General features: G+C 39.8%; 1 protein-coding gene across 1 annotated transcript in view; it reads right to left on the reverse strand.

Moving 5' to 3' along the window:
• Positions 1-18,292, reverse strand: part of Nkain3 (sodium/potassium transporting ATPase interacting 3) — a 613,960-nt gene extending 595,668 nt beyond the window's left edge. The window contains exon 1 of the mRNA XM_050145189.1: positions 17,786-18,292. Coding sequence (XP_050001146.1) covers positions 17,786-17,839 — 54 coding nt within the window. The 5' untranslated portion in view covers positions 17,840-18,292. The remainder of the gene's footprint in view (positions 1-17,785) is intronic.
• Positions 18,293-18,327: the final 35 nt, after the last annotated feature.

Raw genomic sequence — 18,327 nt, forward strand, 5'->3', positions numbered from 1 at the left:
TTTGCCCATGTCCAAGGAGTGTGCCTGACACTAAAGTGAAGAGTTTTAGATTATTTATGTTGGCAGAATAAATCTCAAAATAGCCTAGTATAGACTTTATAATATGGTTACTAGAGTTCATGCTTTAAAAAGGTGTACAGTTAAAAGGCAGAAGCTAAGCAGGGAAAATTACAAAATGTAAAGTTTGAGAAGACAAAGAGCACCAGGAAGTGAAATGTAGCTATCTAGCTAAGTTCTGTGTTCCAGAAGATAAATTAAAGAATGGAATACAGGGAGTGGTAACCTCAGGGCAAGATCCCACTCAGCTAAATTTCCAACCCGTGAAAAGGAACTAAAAAAAAAAAAAATCATAGAACTGGGTGTGATGAAGCAAACCTTTAGTCCCAGCCCTAGGAAGGCAGAGGCTGGCAGGTCTCTGAGTGTGAGGCCAGACTAGTGTACAGAGCAAGTTTCAGAACAGCCAAGCTCAGGCAGTGAAAAACAGAAAGCTGGTGGTGATGTCATTGAATGAGGGGGATTTGTTCCAGCTCCAGTAAGAAGCAGAAATTGGAAATTTCAACTTTCTGGTTCTAGTTTTAGAGGTAAGGATAGAAAAAATGGGTTATGGAATTTGACTCCAGGCCTAAAGAAAGTCATTGAGGCCAGGCACGTGCACAGGGTGTCCCTGTACAAAAGCCTAGAAAGGCCATTGCCTGAAGCTGTGAGACTGAATCCTGAATTACTTTGGAAAACCCAAGATGATAGAGATGTCAGAGTCATGGGATACCTGCCAAGTATAGCTCATAACAGGAACCAGCACAAGAGAAAGAAGTGTGTTGCAGAAAAAAAACAAACAAACAAAAAAAAAATAAAAACTGAACAGAGTTAGAGATCTAAAGAGAATTTGACGTTAGACATGAAGGTAGAATTTGGAGATTGTCCAGCTGGTTTTTGGTCTTGATTTGGTACAGACTATGCTTCCTTCCCTACATTTTGAAGTGGTAATTTATATCCTGTGCCATTATATGTTGGAAGTATTTCATCTGATTTTTCATCTTAATTTTGAAGGGGATAACAGCTACAATATTGCCACAAGACTCAGAAGAGACTTGGGCCTTTGAAACAAGTTTGAGACTGTTATACCCCTGGGAACTTTTAAACTGGACTAAATACATTTTGCATTATGATATTGTTACAAACTTATGGGAGCCACAGTGTGGAATGTAGTAGTTTGAATGTAATTAGCTCTGATAATGTCATAGGGAGTGCCTCTGTTATAAAGTGTGGCTTTGTTGGAGGAAGTGTCTCATTGTCGGGGCAAGCCTTGAGGTTTCCTATGCCCAAGATACGGCCCAGTATCTCAGTCAGCTTCCTGTTATCTACAAGATGTAATACTCACAGCTCTAGTATCACGTCTGCCTACACATCGACATGCTCCCCACCATGATGATAGCAGACTAAACCTCTGAAACTGTAAGAGAGCCTCCTCGATTAAATATTTACCTTCTAAAAGTTGTCATGGCCATGGTGTTTCTTCACAGCTTAAGAAAAAAAAAAAACATAAAAACGCAAAGGGGGAAATAATGTAATCATATTATAATCCCAAAAATAAAAGAACTAAAATAACGCATTATACAAACTGGTATTATAACTTCAATATATCAGTAAAGGTTTTGATAATACCTATCTAAAATCCAATTTTAATTTAATATATGCGCTTGTATATAAAGATATTTTAGATCACATCAAGTTATACAAGAAACAATTTAATTTTTTTTAAGTTGAGAAATTCCTATAAAATTTATACCATGTCACTTCATACCAAATAGTAGTTTTAAGATTCTTGTCCACACTAAGTTCATTTTCCAAATTAATTTCTACATAGAGTTCCATGTCTTGTGAAACATACTTTTCTTTCTTTTCCAGCTTTTTTTGGTTGTCATGTGTGTATTTATGTGTGAGTATGATGTAAGTATGTTTTTTGTATACATGATGGTGCATGAGCCTGTGTGGGTACATGCATGCATGCCAATCTCTCTGTTTGTGGAGATCACAGAAGGGTATCAAGATCCTCTTCTATCACTTTCCACTTACTCCTTTGAGACAGGGTCTCTCACTGATGGTAACACTAAGCTGACAGTCAGTAATCACAGTGTTCTCCTCTGTCTCTGCCTCATCCAATGCTGGGGTTACGAGCACTCCCCAAACCTGTTACCTTATTATATGCCTGTTGAGTTCTCCATGCTTAAATCACAAACATTCCTTTTACTACAAAAACTATTCATTATTTATATTCTACCTATGTATATGTGTGTGGACCTACATTAAAGTACATCAGAAGCTTGCTGCTGTGCACAGAGGTCAGAAGAGGCATCAGATCCCCTGGAATCAGAGTTACAGATGATTATGAACCACCAGTTATGAATTCTGAGAGACCTACAAAAGCAGTAAGTGCTCTTAAGTGTGACACATCTCTTCAGCCTGGAAATGCAGAATATTAACTCACCTGTTTACAATGCATCAAGCCTCTGGTTTTTGTTTGTTAGTTAGTTTTGTTTTTTTTTTTTTGTTTTGTTTTGTTTTGTTTTACAGAAAAAGTCACAAATGGAATTCTGGAGCTCTGTCTCTGAGTCCTCTTCTTTTCTCCTCTGAGGAGCTGAGGACCCTTGATGGGACTCTAAGATTAAGTGAAAGTAGAGTGGACAGAGAAGAAATGGACCAAAAAAAAAAGCACCCAAGAGAACTGCTCACTCTGAAGCAAAGCAGAGCTACATTTTAATCAGCCCTTGAGTCATTGAATATCTTGAGAACTATGTCTTGGAGTTGGGGATGTGCCACCTTCTACATAAATTCACCAACACCCAGCATATAAATACACAAACTCTCAGTGGAAACTGGGGAGGAGCTGGACAACGTTACAAGCTGACTTGTTCCACAGCTACATAGTGGATAAATCTCACATCCTTTGATGAGAATATCAACACCCAACATTCATCTAAAATGTGCACTGAACAACAACTCTAAGAGTTCACCATACAGTTTCCCAGATGCTCCACCCTGATGTGGGAGTGTCATATATCAATCTGTTGATTTCATTGGTTAAGCAATAAAGAAACTCCTTGGCCCTGATAGGTTAAATCATAGGTGGGAGGAGTAAACAGAATAGGATGCTGGGAGGAAGAGGAAGTGAGCTCAGACTCAACAGCTCTGCTCTGGAGCAGACGCCATGCTCCATTCTCCCTATAGCTCTTCTCTCTGAGGCACAAGCGATGAAGCTCTGACCCAAGATGAACATAGGTTAGAATCTTTCAGGTAAGCGCACCTTGGGGTGCTTACACGCATTATTAGAAATGGGATAGTCCAGGTGTGAGAATTAGTCTAGAAGAGGCTAGATAGAAACGGGCCAAGCAGTGCTTAAATGAATACAGTTTGTGTGTTGTTATTTCGGGCATAAGCTAGCCAGGCGGCCGGGGTGCTGGGGATGCAGCCCCACCTTTCCTATTTCAACACCACCCCTAGCTGAAAACTTACGGTAACAAAGTAACTGACTTATATGCATAAATAAAGCATAAAATACATTTGATTAACATTTGAATGCAAATAGTTATTCAAATTTACTGTAGCAATGAGTAAACATCAAGTGTTTGATTTACAAATAGGAGGAGCACTTGTAGGTTTATAAATGCTTATTTCGTGATGTCACCAATACCAACTGTTTCTCTTTTCCAGGAGAAGCAGATACATTCTATTTTACTTTTTAGATCACCCTAGAAATAGTTTCCCAAATCTTCCAGAAGCTTCAGAACACATCTTGCTCAGAAGGAAGTATTCATAGAATTTCATCATTCCTGTCATTTTGTAGAAAAGCATAATTACAAAGCAGTCACCACAATGGATTTACAAGAAGAGAAAAATCAATGGAGTTAGAGAGTGGTGCATTTATTAACTGCCGAGCCCCAGGTAGCAATTTTAAATAATTAGATGGGAGGTAGACAATTAATAGGTGATCACTTACACGCTGAATTAATGTCAGACTCTTTTTCTATAATGGCACCTTTTATGCACCTGTGTAATCTGTGACACTCACCACAAGGTATTGGTTTCTGATGCCACTTGTTCTCAAAATTGTCTTTACTAGAAATTTCTCAGCCATATGGGGAGGAAACGACAGATTATAAAACTTTGCTCCAGGGAGCCCCTGAGAGTTTCCATTAGAATGCCATGCTAAAAAAAAAAAAAAAAATATGTGATAAATGAGAACTTTGGGGAGACACAGTCAGACTGCTACCATGGGAGCCATAGAATTTATGTCATGAATCTCAGTGGACGAGTGGACATATCAAGTCACAGCTGGCAGCTGCTGGACAATAACCTAGTGTACATAATATCAGAATGGGCACTTGTGTGTCCTCTTCATTCTTAGCAGGAAAACACTATTCAGAGATCAGCAGGGCAGGCAGAGCTAATTTAGCTTCAGATGTGCCTAACTACCCATCTATCCACACAGTCCTCTAGCATAGAAAGGAATCACTGCTTACTAGCTATCAAGCCTTGGGAGCAGCTAGGAAAACTTGGAAACCATCATAGTAGAGTGAAAAGGGGCCCTAGTTTCTTAGAAAGCTCTCTGCTCTTATTATTCTTCATTCTTCCTGCTTCTAAAGAAAGGACTTAAGTATATTATTTACAGTCTCAACAGAGTCAGTTGTGGTGACAGTGAGGTGCTCACTTTCACCTCAGAGCAAATGCAAACCAGACTAAAGGCCTTTTGTGTATAGATCATGAGTTTAAAACCTTTCAGTCAAGTACAAGTTCAGGGACCCAGATGTCCAACCAAGGTTACTAAGAAAAGCATGCCAATTCTTTAATAGTCAGTCTACTTGGGATCTGTGTCTCAAAATTGTAGTGGGGCACTGTGCCTCCCCCAAATTGCAGTTTTGTTCCTATGGCCTTTGACCCTTGTGTTGCCGCGGTAAATCACGTAGCCTAAGAATGTGCTTCTGACCAATGAGAGCTATTCTTGTAGCTTCTCTTTTTGCTCCAAGCTTCCAAGGGAAGAGAGATTTTGGAAAGACTAGAATAAAAGAAGAAGAAGCTAGGAGAAAACACACACCAAACGAATGGATGAAATGAAGAGTAAGGTTATTCAAAAAGAATTTGATAAAGATTTCAAAATAATGAAAAAAAAACAAACTAAAGTTAGAAATAAATTCAACATAGCAAATAAAAAGCACAGTAGAAAAATCTCACTAACACAATTGATCACATAGGAGACAGATTATCACTATGGAAAACAGTGCAGAAGAATTGGAATATTTAATCTAATAAAAAAGATAACTGTAAAAAAAAAGTTGAAGCACTAAAGACAACAGATATAAGCCCTTGGTTCTGGAAAAACTGGCTTATCAAGTGGGTTGAGTCAGAACTCACAGCATGAGACAGTGGTTCCAGGAGAGAAGAAAACAGAGATGAAAAGAGGTAAGGGGAATGTTTTCTTGAGCGTTCTGACACATTTTCTTGAAATTTTAATAATTCATTATTAACCAATGTTTGAATTCCTTCATTTCCTTTCTCAACTATATGTGTTTCCAAACTACTTTTCTGATGAAGTTTGAACATATATATTTCAAAATACTTCACTGTAAGAACTAGAAAGTCACCACTCCTTTGTAAGAACTCCCTGCTAATTGCTACATAGGATGCTGACAAATTTGGGATCTAATATTTGTTGCTTAAAATGCTATATAATTGACTCATCTTTTGTCTGTTATTTGTTACTGTTCAATCAGCACATCTAGGATACTCTTGTAAAATACCGCCACTACCCATGCTGGAGTTTATATATGAATACATAACGGAATCCAACCCCAAACATCATTTTTCCCAATTACTTGAGAGGCAAGGAAATCTAAATACCAGGGACTTCTACAAATGTTCAATGGCTGAATTCCTTAGGGATGCAGATGAGGCATATTAAATTTGCCCTACTTCACTGCACTCTTTTCATTCATATTTAGTTCATCCAGACAACCTATTTCTAATGTCAATCTGTTCCTATTGTGATATGCCTGCTCCTGAACAGTGATATCACATTCAGATCTGCTCTCTGCTTGTTTAACTTGCAGCACAGTGCTATATATTGCCTGCCCATCACAAAGGCAGCTTCTGTTGAGCAGGTTGAAGAGTTTGGCTCTCATCAGTTGACCATCCCTCAGGGTAATTCTTAGGCCTATGAAAGAAGTGTCTCATTGGTTTCTCTTTTTTTTTCATCTCAGAAAAAGCATCTGATCACTCTAAATCTATATTTAAATCACCTCTTAGTTGAAAATTATTCTGAAGTCCAAAGAATAAAGTTTTATTTACCTAAATCAGTCTTCTGAAGGCACTTGAAACTTTTTATCAGTAAAATAGCAACTAATTTATGTTGTGTAGTCAAATTTTTATGTGACAATTAAAAACTAAAGATGCAAAGTTTATACATCTGAAATATATTTAAATGTAAGTATCTCTTTAGCCTTGGTACAACCTTCCATATGTGAAGATGATCTAAATGTACTGTGACTAAATTGTCTGAAATAAAATTCATCCTGATTATTTCAAATGCCAAGATAGTTCATCTTCATTATAGAAAGATACACTAAGAAAATCAGTATTCTATACTTTTGGTAGTTATAAGAGAAAAAGGGAGCTACTCAATCATGATATTTCTTATACTGAAGTCCCCAAAACTCTGCCTTCTAACAAAATTACCACTAGTAGTGAAGGAGTTAAAAATAGTGTGTTAAGACACTCCTGGTCCAGCCAAACAAACACATGAATAATAGATGACCAAGGATCTTCCGTATGATGTAGGGACTGTGAAATGTTATAAAACATTCAGTCTCCTACTTGTGAAATGGCTCAACAAGGCTTACATGTGAGGGATCCCTGAGGACAGCTCCATCTGCTTGCTCCCAACCACAGCTCTCTGTGAGATGAAAAGGCTGTTAGAGGATCTTGGCAGGCCCTTAATGGTTGCAAGCCTTAGTCTAATGCTTCTTTCTAAGAGGCCCCGCATTTAAGCCATCCATTCAATGATGTGGTTATAACATTCCGATTTTTAGCATGTGAGTACTCCAAGGCCAAGTAAGAGTTTCTTGTCAGACAGCAAAAAGGATTAGTGACTGCAACTCTACAGAAGAGAAGACACTTGTGAGTACAGCTCCCGGTGGGATTAACAGGTTATATCCGGCAGCAAGAAAGCTTGTCAGAAGTGGTTTGTCTGCTAGAGAAAATGGAGCATGCAAACAGCACAGATAGCTTGTGTTTCAGTCTTTTGTTTCAAATGCAACAGGGTACCTCTTGAGGGACCCTAAAAATAGATATCACTAATGAGAAAAGCTACTTTCTTCTGAAATTGCAAACAAAACAAAAGCTGTTTCCAAGAGTTCAACATATCTAGATGGGACTCAAGTCATCTACATCACACTTTAAAAGTAACATTTCCTGTGATGAAATGGCTTGCTAAAATAATTACACTTTGTAACGTCTTTGGCATTAGCCCATTTATTTTAAAACAGCCATAACATTCCACGAAGTTCTTTTACCACAGTTTCTACATATTATGATATAACTGAAAGCATTATATGCCTTCATGCATTCAAGATGGACAAATAAGAAAAATATGCCACTTCGATACACGCCTTAATTTTTCCCATTTCTGTTTTTTCATCTATAAATGACAATTTGATAATACCTGCCTCCTGAAGACATTTTAAAGAATGAAGCAAACAAATTTTGGATGTAAGTGGATTGGGTCCATGCTGTATCAATGACTTCTTTTTAAAATATCAGATATTAAATATTATATACTAAATACCTTTTAGTGTATGCTTACTACTTCTTGGGATCTTCTTTAAAGTTAAATGTTTACTACTATTTAATGTGGAGACAATGGAAAATAGAAGTTCTTTCCAGGCTGAAAAGCCAGATGTGGGTATAAAAAGACATTTGAATCCTTTTGATGTTGATTCTTTGACATCCTCATGGGAAGAACTAATTAGGATCAATAATACAGACAGATCACTGTGTATTGGAGTTAGCCCTTGCTCGTGGGACCCAGTCAATACAAAATAAGTAGAAATGAGTCTCTCGTGGGGAAGGATTCTTGTTTTAGTCATTTGCTGAGAAATAAGTCATTTTTTAATTCCTGACTTACTTATACATCGGCAAAATATATGAACATTTTAGAGAAAGATGAACACAATTATTCAAAAGTCAATACCATGATTTTTTAAATATATGCAGGAGTTAGTACAGCAACTTTTAAAATAAAATCTTGTCCATTATGTCTCAATAATTTTACAGATGCACTCAAAGAAATAATCAAAATATCTAAAGTATACATTATGCTTTCATCACATGAATTAGTTAGTGCATAAATTAATTGTATAAAGAATTAATCAAAAGCTTTTTAATAAGTTACCATTGATAGACAGAAAACTGGCCCTCTGATGAAAGACTTTGCCTGTTGGTGAGTTAGTAAATGTTTAATGATGGGCTTTATAAGATAGCAGAGTAGCCTGACATTTGTATACTTGCATGTGGAAATACATCTTCCATAATAGAATTTTTGCTACCAATTTGATGGCACTAGTTGCAAAACTTAGATGAAATGTTCAGTAAACTGCACACTTCTGTATGAAAGTTATACCCAACAGTACTGTAAATGTAAATCATGCCCAGATGGTAAATATGTTGACTTCTGAATATGCATTACTTTTGTTTCTAAATAATTTAATTATAGCTTATATAGTTAATCTTTAATAAAACTATGTTTAACAATTGGCTCACAAAATTTCTGAAAACCTTATAGTAAACTCTTCCCAGCTGGGACAAGCTGGCTGTAGTGCCCATGTGCTCACTGTTGGCCAGCCAGAAATAAAGCTAAGGTGGAGCAGAAAGTAAAAACTGAGGCAAAATTTCCATTCTAAAAGATGTTTAGGACAGAGATTTCAATGCTGAAAGGGCATATGCATTTCTGTCTTGTAACTAAATACAAATCTAAAGTATGTTCTTCTCATAAAACACAGTTTGAAAGATTTCCTTCATTAGAAATTTAGGCTTTAGGAACTCAGTGCATACTTACAATTCCAATACTCATGAGGCAAAAGGATCATCACAAATTTAAAGCCAGCCTGGACTACGTAAGACTCTATCTGAAAGTGTGTGTGTGTGTGTGTGTGTGTGTGTGTGTGTGCTGTGTATTGTAGTTATGTTAATGTCTATAACTAGGCAAGCATTTCCATGACAGGACATTCAAAGCCTATCTTCCATTTTATTTAAGAATCTTTGCAAAATATGCCAAATTTAGAACATATATTAGATTGTTTTATGAGGCATAATTGTGTTACCTTAGCATTCACTTCAATCATTGATAAAAAATGATTCTTAAGCCGAGCAATGGTGACACGTCTTTAATCCCAGCACTCAGGAGGCAGGCAGAGGCAGGTGGGTTGCAGTGAGTATGAGGTCAGACATGTCTACAGAGTGATTTCCAGGAGAGTCGGGGCTACATGGTGAAATCATATCTTGAAAAACGAAAATAAAACAAAACAAAATAAAAGTATCATCTTTGAGGGGGAAAATGATAGTCTTTTGTGGATGCATGTGGTTTTTAACAGTTTAATCTAAGATTAAAACATTTAATTTTACAAGGAAAGCTCCCTAAACAGTAAGGTAAAAAACTCAAAACAGTTTCAGGAAGTCCCTGAAACTGATCTGATTCAATGGCCTTTCCCTGCCAGAGTAAACAATAAAAGCTGAATGTCCCTCTCCCAGGAAGTGAAGCTGAACTTTAAGGAGGATTCTCAGAAAAGCAGCGTTGACAAGCCAGAGGAGAAAAGCTGCAATGACTCTGAGCCCAAAACAACTGCAAGAAAGAGGTTAGACCAAACGAGGCACCTGGAAAGGACCACCTCCAACCTGATCAGCTGCCTGAAGGCTGTGCTGTATGCTACAGGCTCCCAGGGTTATGAGCTGTCACCCATGCTGTGATGGGTTGTGGTGATACAGCTATCTCTGAACCATTTCTGTACCTATAAGTAAGCTCTCACCCATATTTCTGTAAGTAACCTCAAAAAATATATTGGTTCACCAAAGTGGACTTTGGTATTATCCAGACTTTGGTCTACTTGGGTTCCTTATCTAGGTTGATTAGCTGTATGTGTTATATTTCCCCAGAAAAAGCATAGAGATTTGTAGGCATTAACACAAACTCATGTTAAGAGGATTAAAAGCACGAATCTTTGTTGCACCTAAAAAAAATGTTTCTTAACCTGTAAGTTTATCAAATATTCATCAACGAGTATCACTAAAACTGAAATTCAAAACATGGTTTGAAGAGACACTAGCCCACTCGAACATGTGGCCCTTTTCCCTCTCTCTACTGTTCCCTCAGCCTTACTGAAAATCATTAGATTACTTTCCTAACACTAGCCACCACCATCCTTATTTGGCCATTTCCTCCTCCTGAGGCTGACTACCAAGGTCAAGCTATAAAAGTATTAAAGTAAAGCAATCAGTCTCCCTTTGGCTACCCTAATTAACACACCCAATTAAAATTAAACACCTTGTCCTGACACAGGGTTTTCTCCTTTACCTTTAAAAACTGTCATTTGCCTATGTGCCAAGTCTGCCTCCTCTCTATCCAGAAGCAATCCTTTGTCCCTCTTGGACAAATACCCCTTCCTACATTTACTTTGCCCCCTTTACCTTCTCCTTTGCCTCCTATCCCCTTTACCACTGCATCCTAGCCCATTATAACACAGACCCTACCTCCCCTTCACCTCTTAAAAATTACACCTACAAGGTCATTTGCTGTCCAAGCTCCCACATTTTTCACCAACATATCACAACTATCTTTAGGGAACATTCTAAAATTCTCCTCTGAAACCTTTTGACCCAGGCCCCACAGTTCAGGTCAACCTCAACACCACTGTCTTCCATGTTTCTACTAGTATAGTCAATTAATCAAAGCTTAAAGTAAGCCACTGCTTTCCTAACCAAAACTCCCCAAGTCCAAATTACTCCAAACAAAAACATGGTCTGACCTATTGCAGCAATACCTCATCCCTTGCCCCAACTTCTGCTATAGTTAGGTTTCTAGTGCTGTGAAAAGACACCATGACCACAGCAACTCTTTTAAAGTAAAAGCATTTAATTGGGGTGGCTTCTATTTTCAGAGGTTTAGTCCACTATCATCATGGCGTGACTTGGGGGCAGATAGGCAGACATGGTGCCTAAGAAGCAGCTGTGAGCCCTACATCTTGACTCACAAGCAACAGGAATTAATCTGAGTGAAACTTGAGAAAAAAAGACCTCAGAGTCCACACCCACAGTGACACAGTTCCTCCAAAGAGGCCACACTATTCCAACAAAATCACACTTCCTAATAGTGCTACTCCCTATGAGCTTATGGGGGCTAATTACATTCAAACTACTACACCAACCATTCCAAAATACTCTTTAGGAATCCATCAAATTGACTCCATGGCTTGATAGCCAGTAAGCCTCAAAAAAAAAAAAAAGAAAGAAAGAAAGAAAGAAAGGAAGGAAGGAAGGAAGGAAGGAAGGAAGGAAGGAAGGAAGGACGGAAGGAAGGAAGGAAGCAACGCATATGCAAAGCTTATAAAGACAACACATTCAGTGACAGTCAGCCTAGGAAACCAGCTCCTTTCCCTTTCCCTTTCCATTCAGAAATGAAGTATCTATCTCCTTGACAGCTTTAAGGAAAGTCCAGAGTCTTTCTAAGTTTTGCCAACCCAGACAACTTTCCTCACTTGAGTGCTAGTCCATCCAAACCTTGTGCTATTCAGAATATGCAATCATATTGTCTCTCATACATCCCATGTGTCACTCTGATATTGAGGTCCAACACCCCCATGAAGGAGCCACCTGATACAGCACCTCAAGCCCAATCTGCCATGAGAAAGTTTAAAAAAAAAAAATAAACTTACAGTCTTACAGTTCAGACAGACCAAAGTACATGACCAAGTGTTCAGCAGAGTCAAGGTCCAGTAGGGAGCATTATGCCTCTTTCTAGCTCCTGGTGAGTTTGCCTGCAGTTTCTGAATTTCCTGGCCTGGGGTGGCTCACTGGCACCTATTCTTCATTAGCATTCTCTGAGAAACATCCCTTCACCTTCCTCTGTGCTTGTGCATGTTTTTGTACAAATTTCCCTTTTACAGAGACATTAGCCATACTGGCCTACGATCTATATTAATTGTTTTATTTAATTACCTTAATAAAGACCACATCTTCCAATTAGATCCTAACATCAAGTACATTAACCTGTCATTTGTAGAAAGCATAACTCATATCAGAGAATTACCATTCGTTTTCTACTAGTAGGATGGTCTCTTTACTAGCCTGCATAAAAGCAAGCTGCCATGTAACTTTATTGGTGCTGTGCTAAATCAATAAAATTATTAATAATTACCATGAGATAAAGTATCTCTGTTGCTAAATCATGAAATATGACCCAGAAGCCTTTTCATAAAGACTATCATATGAAGTGACTTGGTTCCCGGGAAAAGAACCCAAAGTATCAGTATTCATGTGTGTGTGTTTGTATGTGTGCATTTATGTATATCACATATAATAGTAATATGTTCTGTGATGGCTAATCTTGGTTATTAAGTCTACTGATGCCTGAACTTGACCCAAAAGTGAGGTCCTTTATATGGGGAGATTTCTGAGTGCTTGTGGGAAAATTCCAAGAAACAGTCAAGAGTCTTGTGAGCTCAGTTTCTTCAAAAACATGAAACTGTTCTTGGATTATGTTTTTTAACTTCTCCACCTCATCCTGTAGCCCCATATTTTCTAACAACACAGCTCATTCTTCTGTATATGATGTGTAGGTCAACCCTCAGCCTTGGCTAATACAAGGTGATTTCCAGAGCAGACAAAATCTCACTGTCAGCCAAAAATTAATTTTCTTAACCTTTTTTAAGTTTCATAGGATGGAATAGAATATTGAAATAAAGGCAAAAAAAAAAATAAGAATTACATTGCAAGACTGAAGAGATGGCTCAGCAGTTAAGAGCACTGAATATTCTTCCAGAGGACAAGGGTTTAATTCTCAACACCCTTGGGGCAACTCAAAACCTTCTGTAACTCCAGTTTTAGAAAGTTGGATGCCCTCTTCCAGTCTCAGCAGGCATTGTATGAATGAGGCGCACAGATAGTCATACAGACAGAACACCAATATGCCTAAAATAACATAATCCTTAAAGGGGAATTATAATGCACAGAATAAAGAGGGCTATTTATATTCAACTATGTAAATAAATAAAATCTACGTTACAAATAAAAAATGTTTCCATACTGTCCAGTATTTCTGGGAGGAGAGCAGTATATTTCACAGGACTTAATTCAGAACTCAGCACAGATAAGCACCATCATTAATGCACCACCACACTGATGTGAGCCTTCGAATATCGCAGGTGCTCTGCTCACAATATGGCTGGAAGTTAGAATGGAAAGTCTTGAAACTTTGCTTTCACTGACAGCAAGTAAATGCTAATTTTCCTTAACTGGGGATATTGCTCTCTAAAACAAAACATACAGCCCATCTATATGTTAATAGCTGCCTGTTTAGGCAAATCGCTTAGGGGTTCCGTGACTATAAACATGTCATCTTACTTTTGACTTTTAATGGGCTGATTACTAGCTCTGACAAGACATACGGCTCTCGTGGTAAAAGAATACAAAACATAATACGTTCTCCAAGTAATGGCATGCCTAGTTTTATTGGGTCTGATGTCTGTGATGCTGAAAATGACTAATACTTTGTGGGAATTTTGCCTGTCGTGGTGTGTTCAACACTTTCCTGAGGCAGCTCAGAGAAAATGATTCTGAAATGCCATGTGGCAGGGATGGAGGAATTTAAAACACACAATTAAGTTTCATTTAAATACGGTGAGTAAAGCTGATTTAGCATACGTATGACTGGGTGTTCATTTTTGCTCTAGACCCTACACACCTGATAGTAGACTACTTGCTATTAGACAAACAAGCAGCACCAAGAGCATCCTTGCGTAAGATGTATTTAAAAGTTCTTTTTTTTTCTTGCTTCTTTTTTATTGATTTCCATTGAGCTCTATGTTTTTCTCTGCTCCCCTCCCTGCCTCTCCTCTCACCTTCAACCCTCTCCCAAGGTCCCTATGTTCCCAATTTACTCAGGAGATCTTGTAATTTTCTACTTCCCATGTAGATTAGATCTACATATGCCTCTCTTAGGGTCCTCAACAATGAGGACATTGGTGACTTGAGAGAGGAGTGAACTGGAAACAAATCACTTTACAAAGTTTCCTATGCCCCTGTCTTTATTCTTTCCATCTTCTCTTTAATCTGGTCTGGCAAAGTCAGAGCATAAATGTGAATTGTGGGGCAAGCACATAGCACATACGTTTGCCTGGATGAAAGGCAATAAATAAATACTAGGGCAGAAGTAGCGAGGTAGAAGACAGAGTTCACAAATCAAAATTCATCAACATTAGCCACCTAAAAATGGCAAGTTCTGGCTAGTTAGATTTCCCATGCTGGTGCTTTTCACGCAAAAGGAAAACCCAATGGAGTACAAATGAGATGGATTGAGATCACAGAAAATGTCCCGTTTCTTTGGCTTTCAGGAGGAGCTCTTGGGCTATCCAGGTGTGATGTGTAGCTGACTCTTACTGTTACTATATGAAGTCCCTGCATCATGTCTGAGCAACAAAGGGCATCCTCTCTTCATCCCAGTGCTTGTTATAGGTTTCATAATCCCCATCTTCCAAGAGTTGGAGGGTGTAAGGGACAGGGGAGAACTGTATTCAGTGGGAAATGTGCCAGGCCTGGGAAGCTGGGGTCCTTTCACAAGGCATGCTGGAATAGGCCAACAAGGGCTCAGAGAGTTTATTTCTTAAATTCTCAAGATTTCAGTGAGCCAGTTATCAAACATAATTATTATTGTAAATTGAATTATACACATTCAAATAAATCATAATCAAAACGGAAGTGCTAAATATCTGAAGTGTTGGGAAGCTCCACCCAGCCCAGTTACTCTCTTTTCAGGCCTACCCCTTGAGAAAGCTCATTCCAGAGGGCATTAGAGGGCCCCTCCCCATGGTTTCCCTTAGTGGTTTTCTCCTCTTCCCCCGGGACCATCCAAAAATGCTTTGCACAGATTCAACCTAGATTTATTAATTTGGTTGACTTGGCTTATTACATCAATAAAGGTGGATATCCAATAACCAGGGATTCAAAACTTATCATAAAGTTCATTCCTTTATAACTATTTTGACACATCCTTCTATATCTGTGCTTTTAAAGTTTTCGTGTCTCTTACTTTATCTGGATAGTCGAAATATTATGCAAATGTTTGCTGTAAGTAGCTGAAATGGGGCTACTTAAAGCAAAGACACTGGAAACGTTACAAATTGGGGTGTAACTTATTGTACACTGAGCAATGGTCTTAGCAAATTTGTGAGTAAACATATTTCAGTAAAGCATGCTGAAACTACTGTAACTACTGCATTCTCAAACAAAATTCATAAATTATCTTTCAGTGCCTGAAAATTATTATACAGTTCAGAAAAATAAATCTGGTCATAGTGATGATGAAATTCCAATATTGTTTCAGTGTCTTTTTTCTCCTTAAAACAAATAAAAATATTAACCAATATTCATGTCAAAACTATTAATTCAACTATCCACTATAAACCCTTTATATAAATAATGTGAGCATGTGTGGTATAATAAAGCAATAGAAAAAAAGTATGCTAGCTGATGTTTTGTTTTTCTTGTCAACTTAACACAAGCTGTCATCATTTCAGAAGAGGAAACCTCAGATGAGAAAATAACCCTACCAGATTGGCCTGGACATTTTCTTAATTGATGATTGATGTGGGAGTTCCACTCACTCTCAGTGGTATCACTTCTGGCATGGTGGTACTGTGTATGAAAAAGCAGCTTGAGCAAACCTCAGGGAGAAACCCAAGAAGCTTCATTCCTTGTGGCTTCTGCTTCAGTTTCTGCTCCTAGGTCCTGCCTGGAGCTCCCACCCTAATGCTGATCATGGACTGTGATGTGGACTGTGATATGGATTGGAAGCTGTCAGTCGGTGTCTTATCATAGCAATAAAAACTCTCTCTGAGACAACACATTTGCTTTCTTTAGTGTGGGATCTAGTTCTCACATGCTTATAATTAGCCTTCTGCTTTTACCATAGAACAACAACTTACTTGGGGGGGGGGGAGTTTAATTTTATGAGTTCCTCTTAGGCAAATTAGTGAAATGGGTATCTCCCAGAGAGTAATTTCAGGAGTCAAAAGAGATGTTTGTGGAGAAATGCTAAACAGGCAGAATGTAGGCATTGTCATAAATTCAGCAACCATGTTCCCGCTACTGAGTGCTAAACATTTGTAGTGTTTACAAAGAATGACTTTTGATCCTAACTTCATATTGCTTACAATGATTAGACAATCACAGACGTTTCTGTGCATAGATAAAAATCAAGGGTTGACCGAATATACTCAGTTTTCTAATTTAAAAGTCAAGTTCATTTCTAAAAATCACTGTGTAAGTTATGCATTGACTTTTTCCCTAAGGTTGAAGAAAAAAACTCAAGTGCAGTTTTATATATTTCAAGAAAACACAATAAACACGTTTGGTGCGTGTTGCTCATAGTGCAGAATAGGTTGTCCAACAGGCTTACGAATTTATCTCTTTTGCGTGGATTAAAGAACAATGAGCACGTATAAGATGAAGCTTTAGGGGGAAACTGGCAAAACTGGAAAAGTGGAAACGTATAAAAGACTTCAGGAACAAAGACTAACTCATTACATCGCCGGATTAATGAGCCCTGCTAGAGTTACAGCCCATAGAGTTCGCGGAAAGCTTCTCCGCTAGCTTGACTAAATACCCTAGTTACACCTCTGAGATTTGCGACAAAGCAAACGGAATGCATCGCAGAGGGCAAGTTAATCTCACTCACAAAAGTCTGGCACCGGAGGTTGCAGCCTTGACTTCTGGTGACCATGAAACAGACCAGTGTCAGCCCCGATAACAAAAGGAACGCGAGGATTTGCCTAGAGCCAGAAAGGTCTTTTTCTTTCCACCCTGGTTTCCAACTTCCGATGCCACCCATTCCATGGGCAAGGCGCCAAACCGAAGAGAAGCCCTGTCCACTCCCCCAAGACTGCTGTCAGCCGGTAGCAGCTCGAACATGCAACATTTCAAGATAATCAAAAGCCGAAACGAAATGGCAGAGGCTCAACTTGTGCTTCCCAAGCACAGCCGCATCCAGTCCTGGGCTCCTCAACTATCACCTTCCAACCGCTGGAAGAACCACCAGAAAACTGAGGCTCCTGCTGTCTCAGAAGCGCCAGTTTCTAATTAAACATTCTCTCTTCCTGAAAACCGTCCAGATAAGATCGAGCCCTGAACCCCGCTATAACTTCCGCAGCTTTGCAGAGGGTGCTCACACCAGGTGTCCGACAGGGGGGCGGGGAAATCACTCTCCCGGAGCGCCACCCCAGCTGCCCTAGGACTGCGTGGCGGCGACGCAGCGCACCGGACCAGAAGTAAGACCGCGCCCTCCTGCGGGTAAGAGCTAAGGGGGCTGAAGGCACAGACGTCCTGGATGGGACAGCGAGGGTGGGGATCCCTCCAGTGCTTCCAGCGTGCTCACGGGTCCTTAGCCCTGAGCTGCGGATCCAAGGAGAGACCTCCACTAGCCGGTTCGGGAGGACGGGCTGCTCCCAGAACCCGGACTCAACGGGGCACTTACCAGCTGCAGCGCGCAGAGACAGATGAGCGAGCAGCGCCCGGTGCAGCAGCCCATGGTGTGGCCGGCGTCCCAGCAGCGCGGCTTGAGAGAGATCTGTGAGCTCAGACACCGATGCCCGTGACTTCTGATCACCCCGCGCTGCGCGCTCGCCGCCTGGGCAGCCTCTGGGCCCCGTGGCCAGCTTTCGGCTCGCGGCAATCGGGTCGGGCTGGGGCTCGCTGCCGCCTTTGTTAATCTGCACGCAGGGCAGGCGGAGGTCAGTGCGGAGCTCCCGAGCCGCTGCTTTGCCAGGGGTCCCTGCCTCGTAGCGCGCGGGTCTGCTTCTTGGGGAGGGTGAGCCAGGCGGGAGGGCGGGGGACCAAAGAGGCTACAGCTGGTGAGTGGGTGAATGCCTTTTAGGGGAGGGGAGTGTGCTGGAGGTGGGCGTCTGGAAAGTGCGGTGGGCTGTCTGAGTAGGCGTGTGAGCTTGTGTGCCTGCGAGTTTCTCTCTCTCTCTCTCTCTCTCTCTCTCTCTCTCTCTCTCTCTCTCTCTCTCTCTCTCT

The sequence above is a fragment of the Alexandromys fortis genome, unplaced genomic scaffold, assembly GCF_014885135.2.
Source record: "Alexandromys fortis isolate MF-2015 unplaced genomic scaffold, M_Fortis_MF-2015_v1.1 scaffold_2_1_26212458, whole genome shotgun sequence".
Lineage (NCBI taxonomy): Eukaryota > Metazoa > Chordata > Mammalia > Rodentia > Cricetidae > Alexandromys > Alexandromys fortis.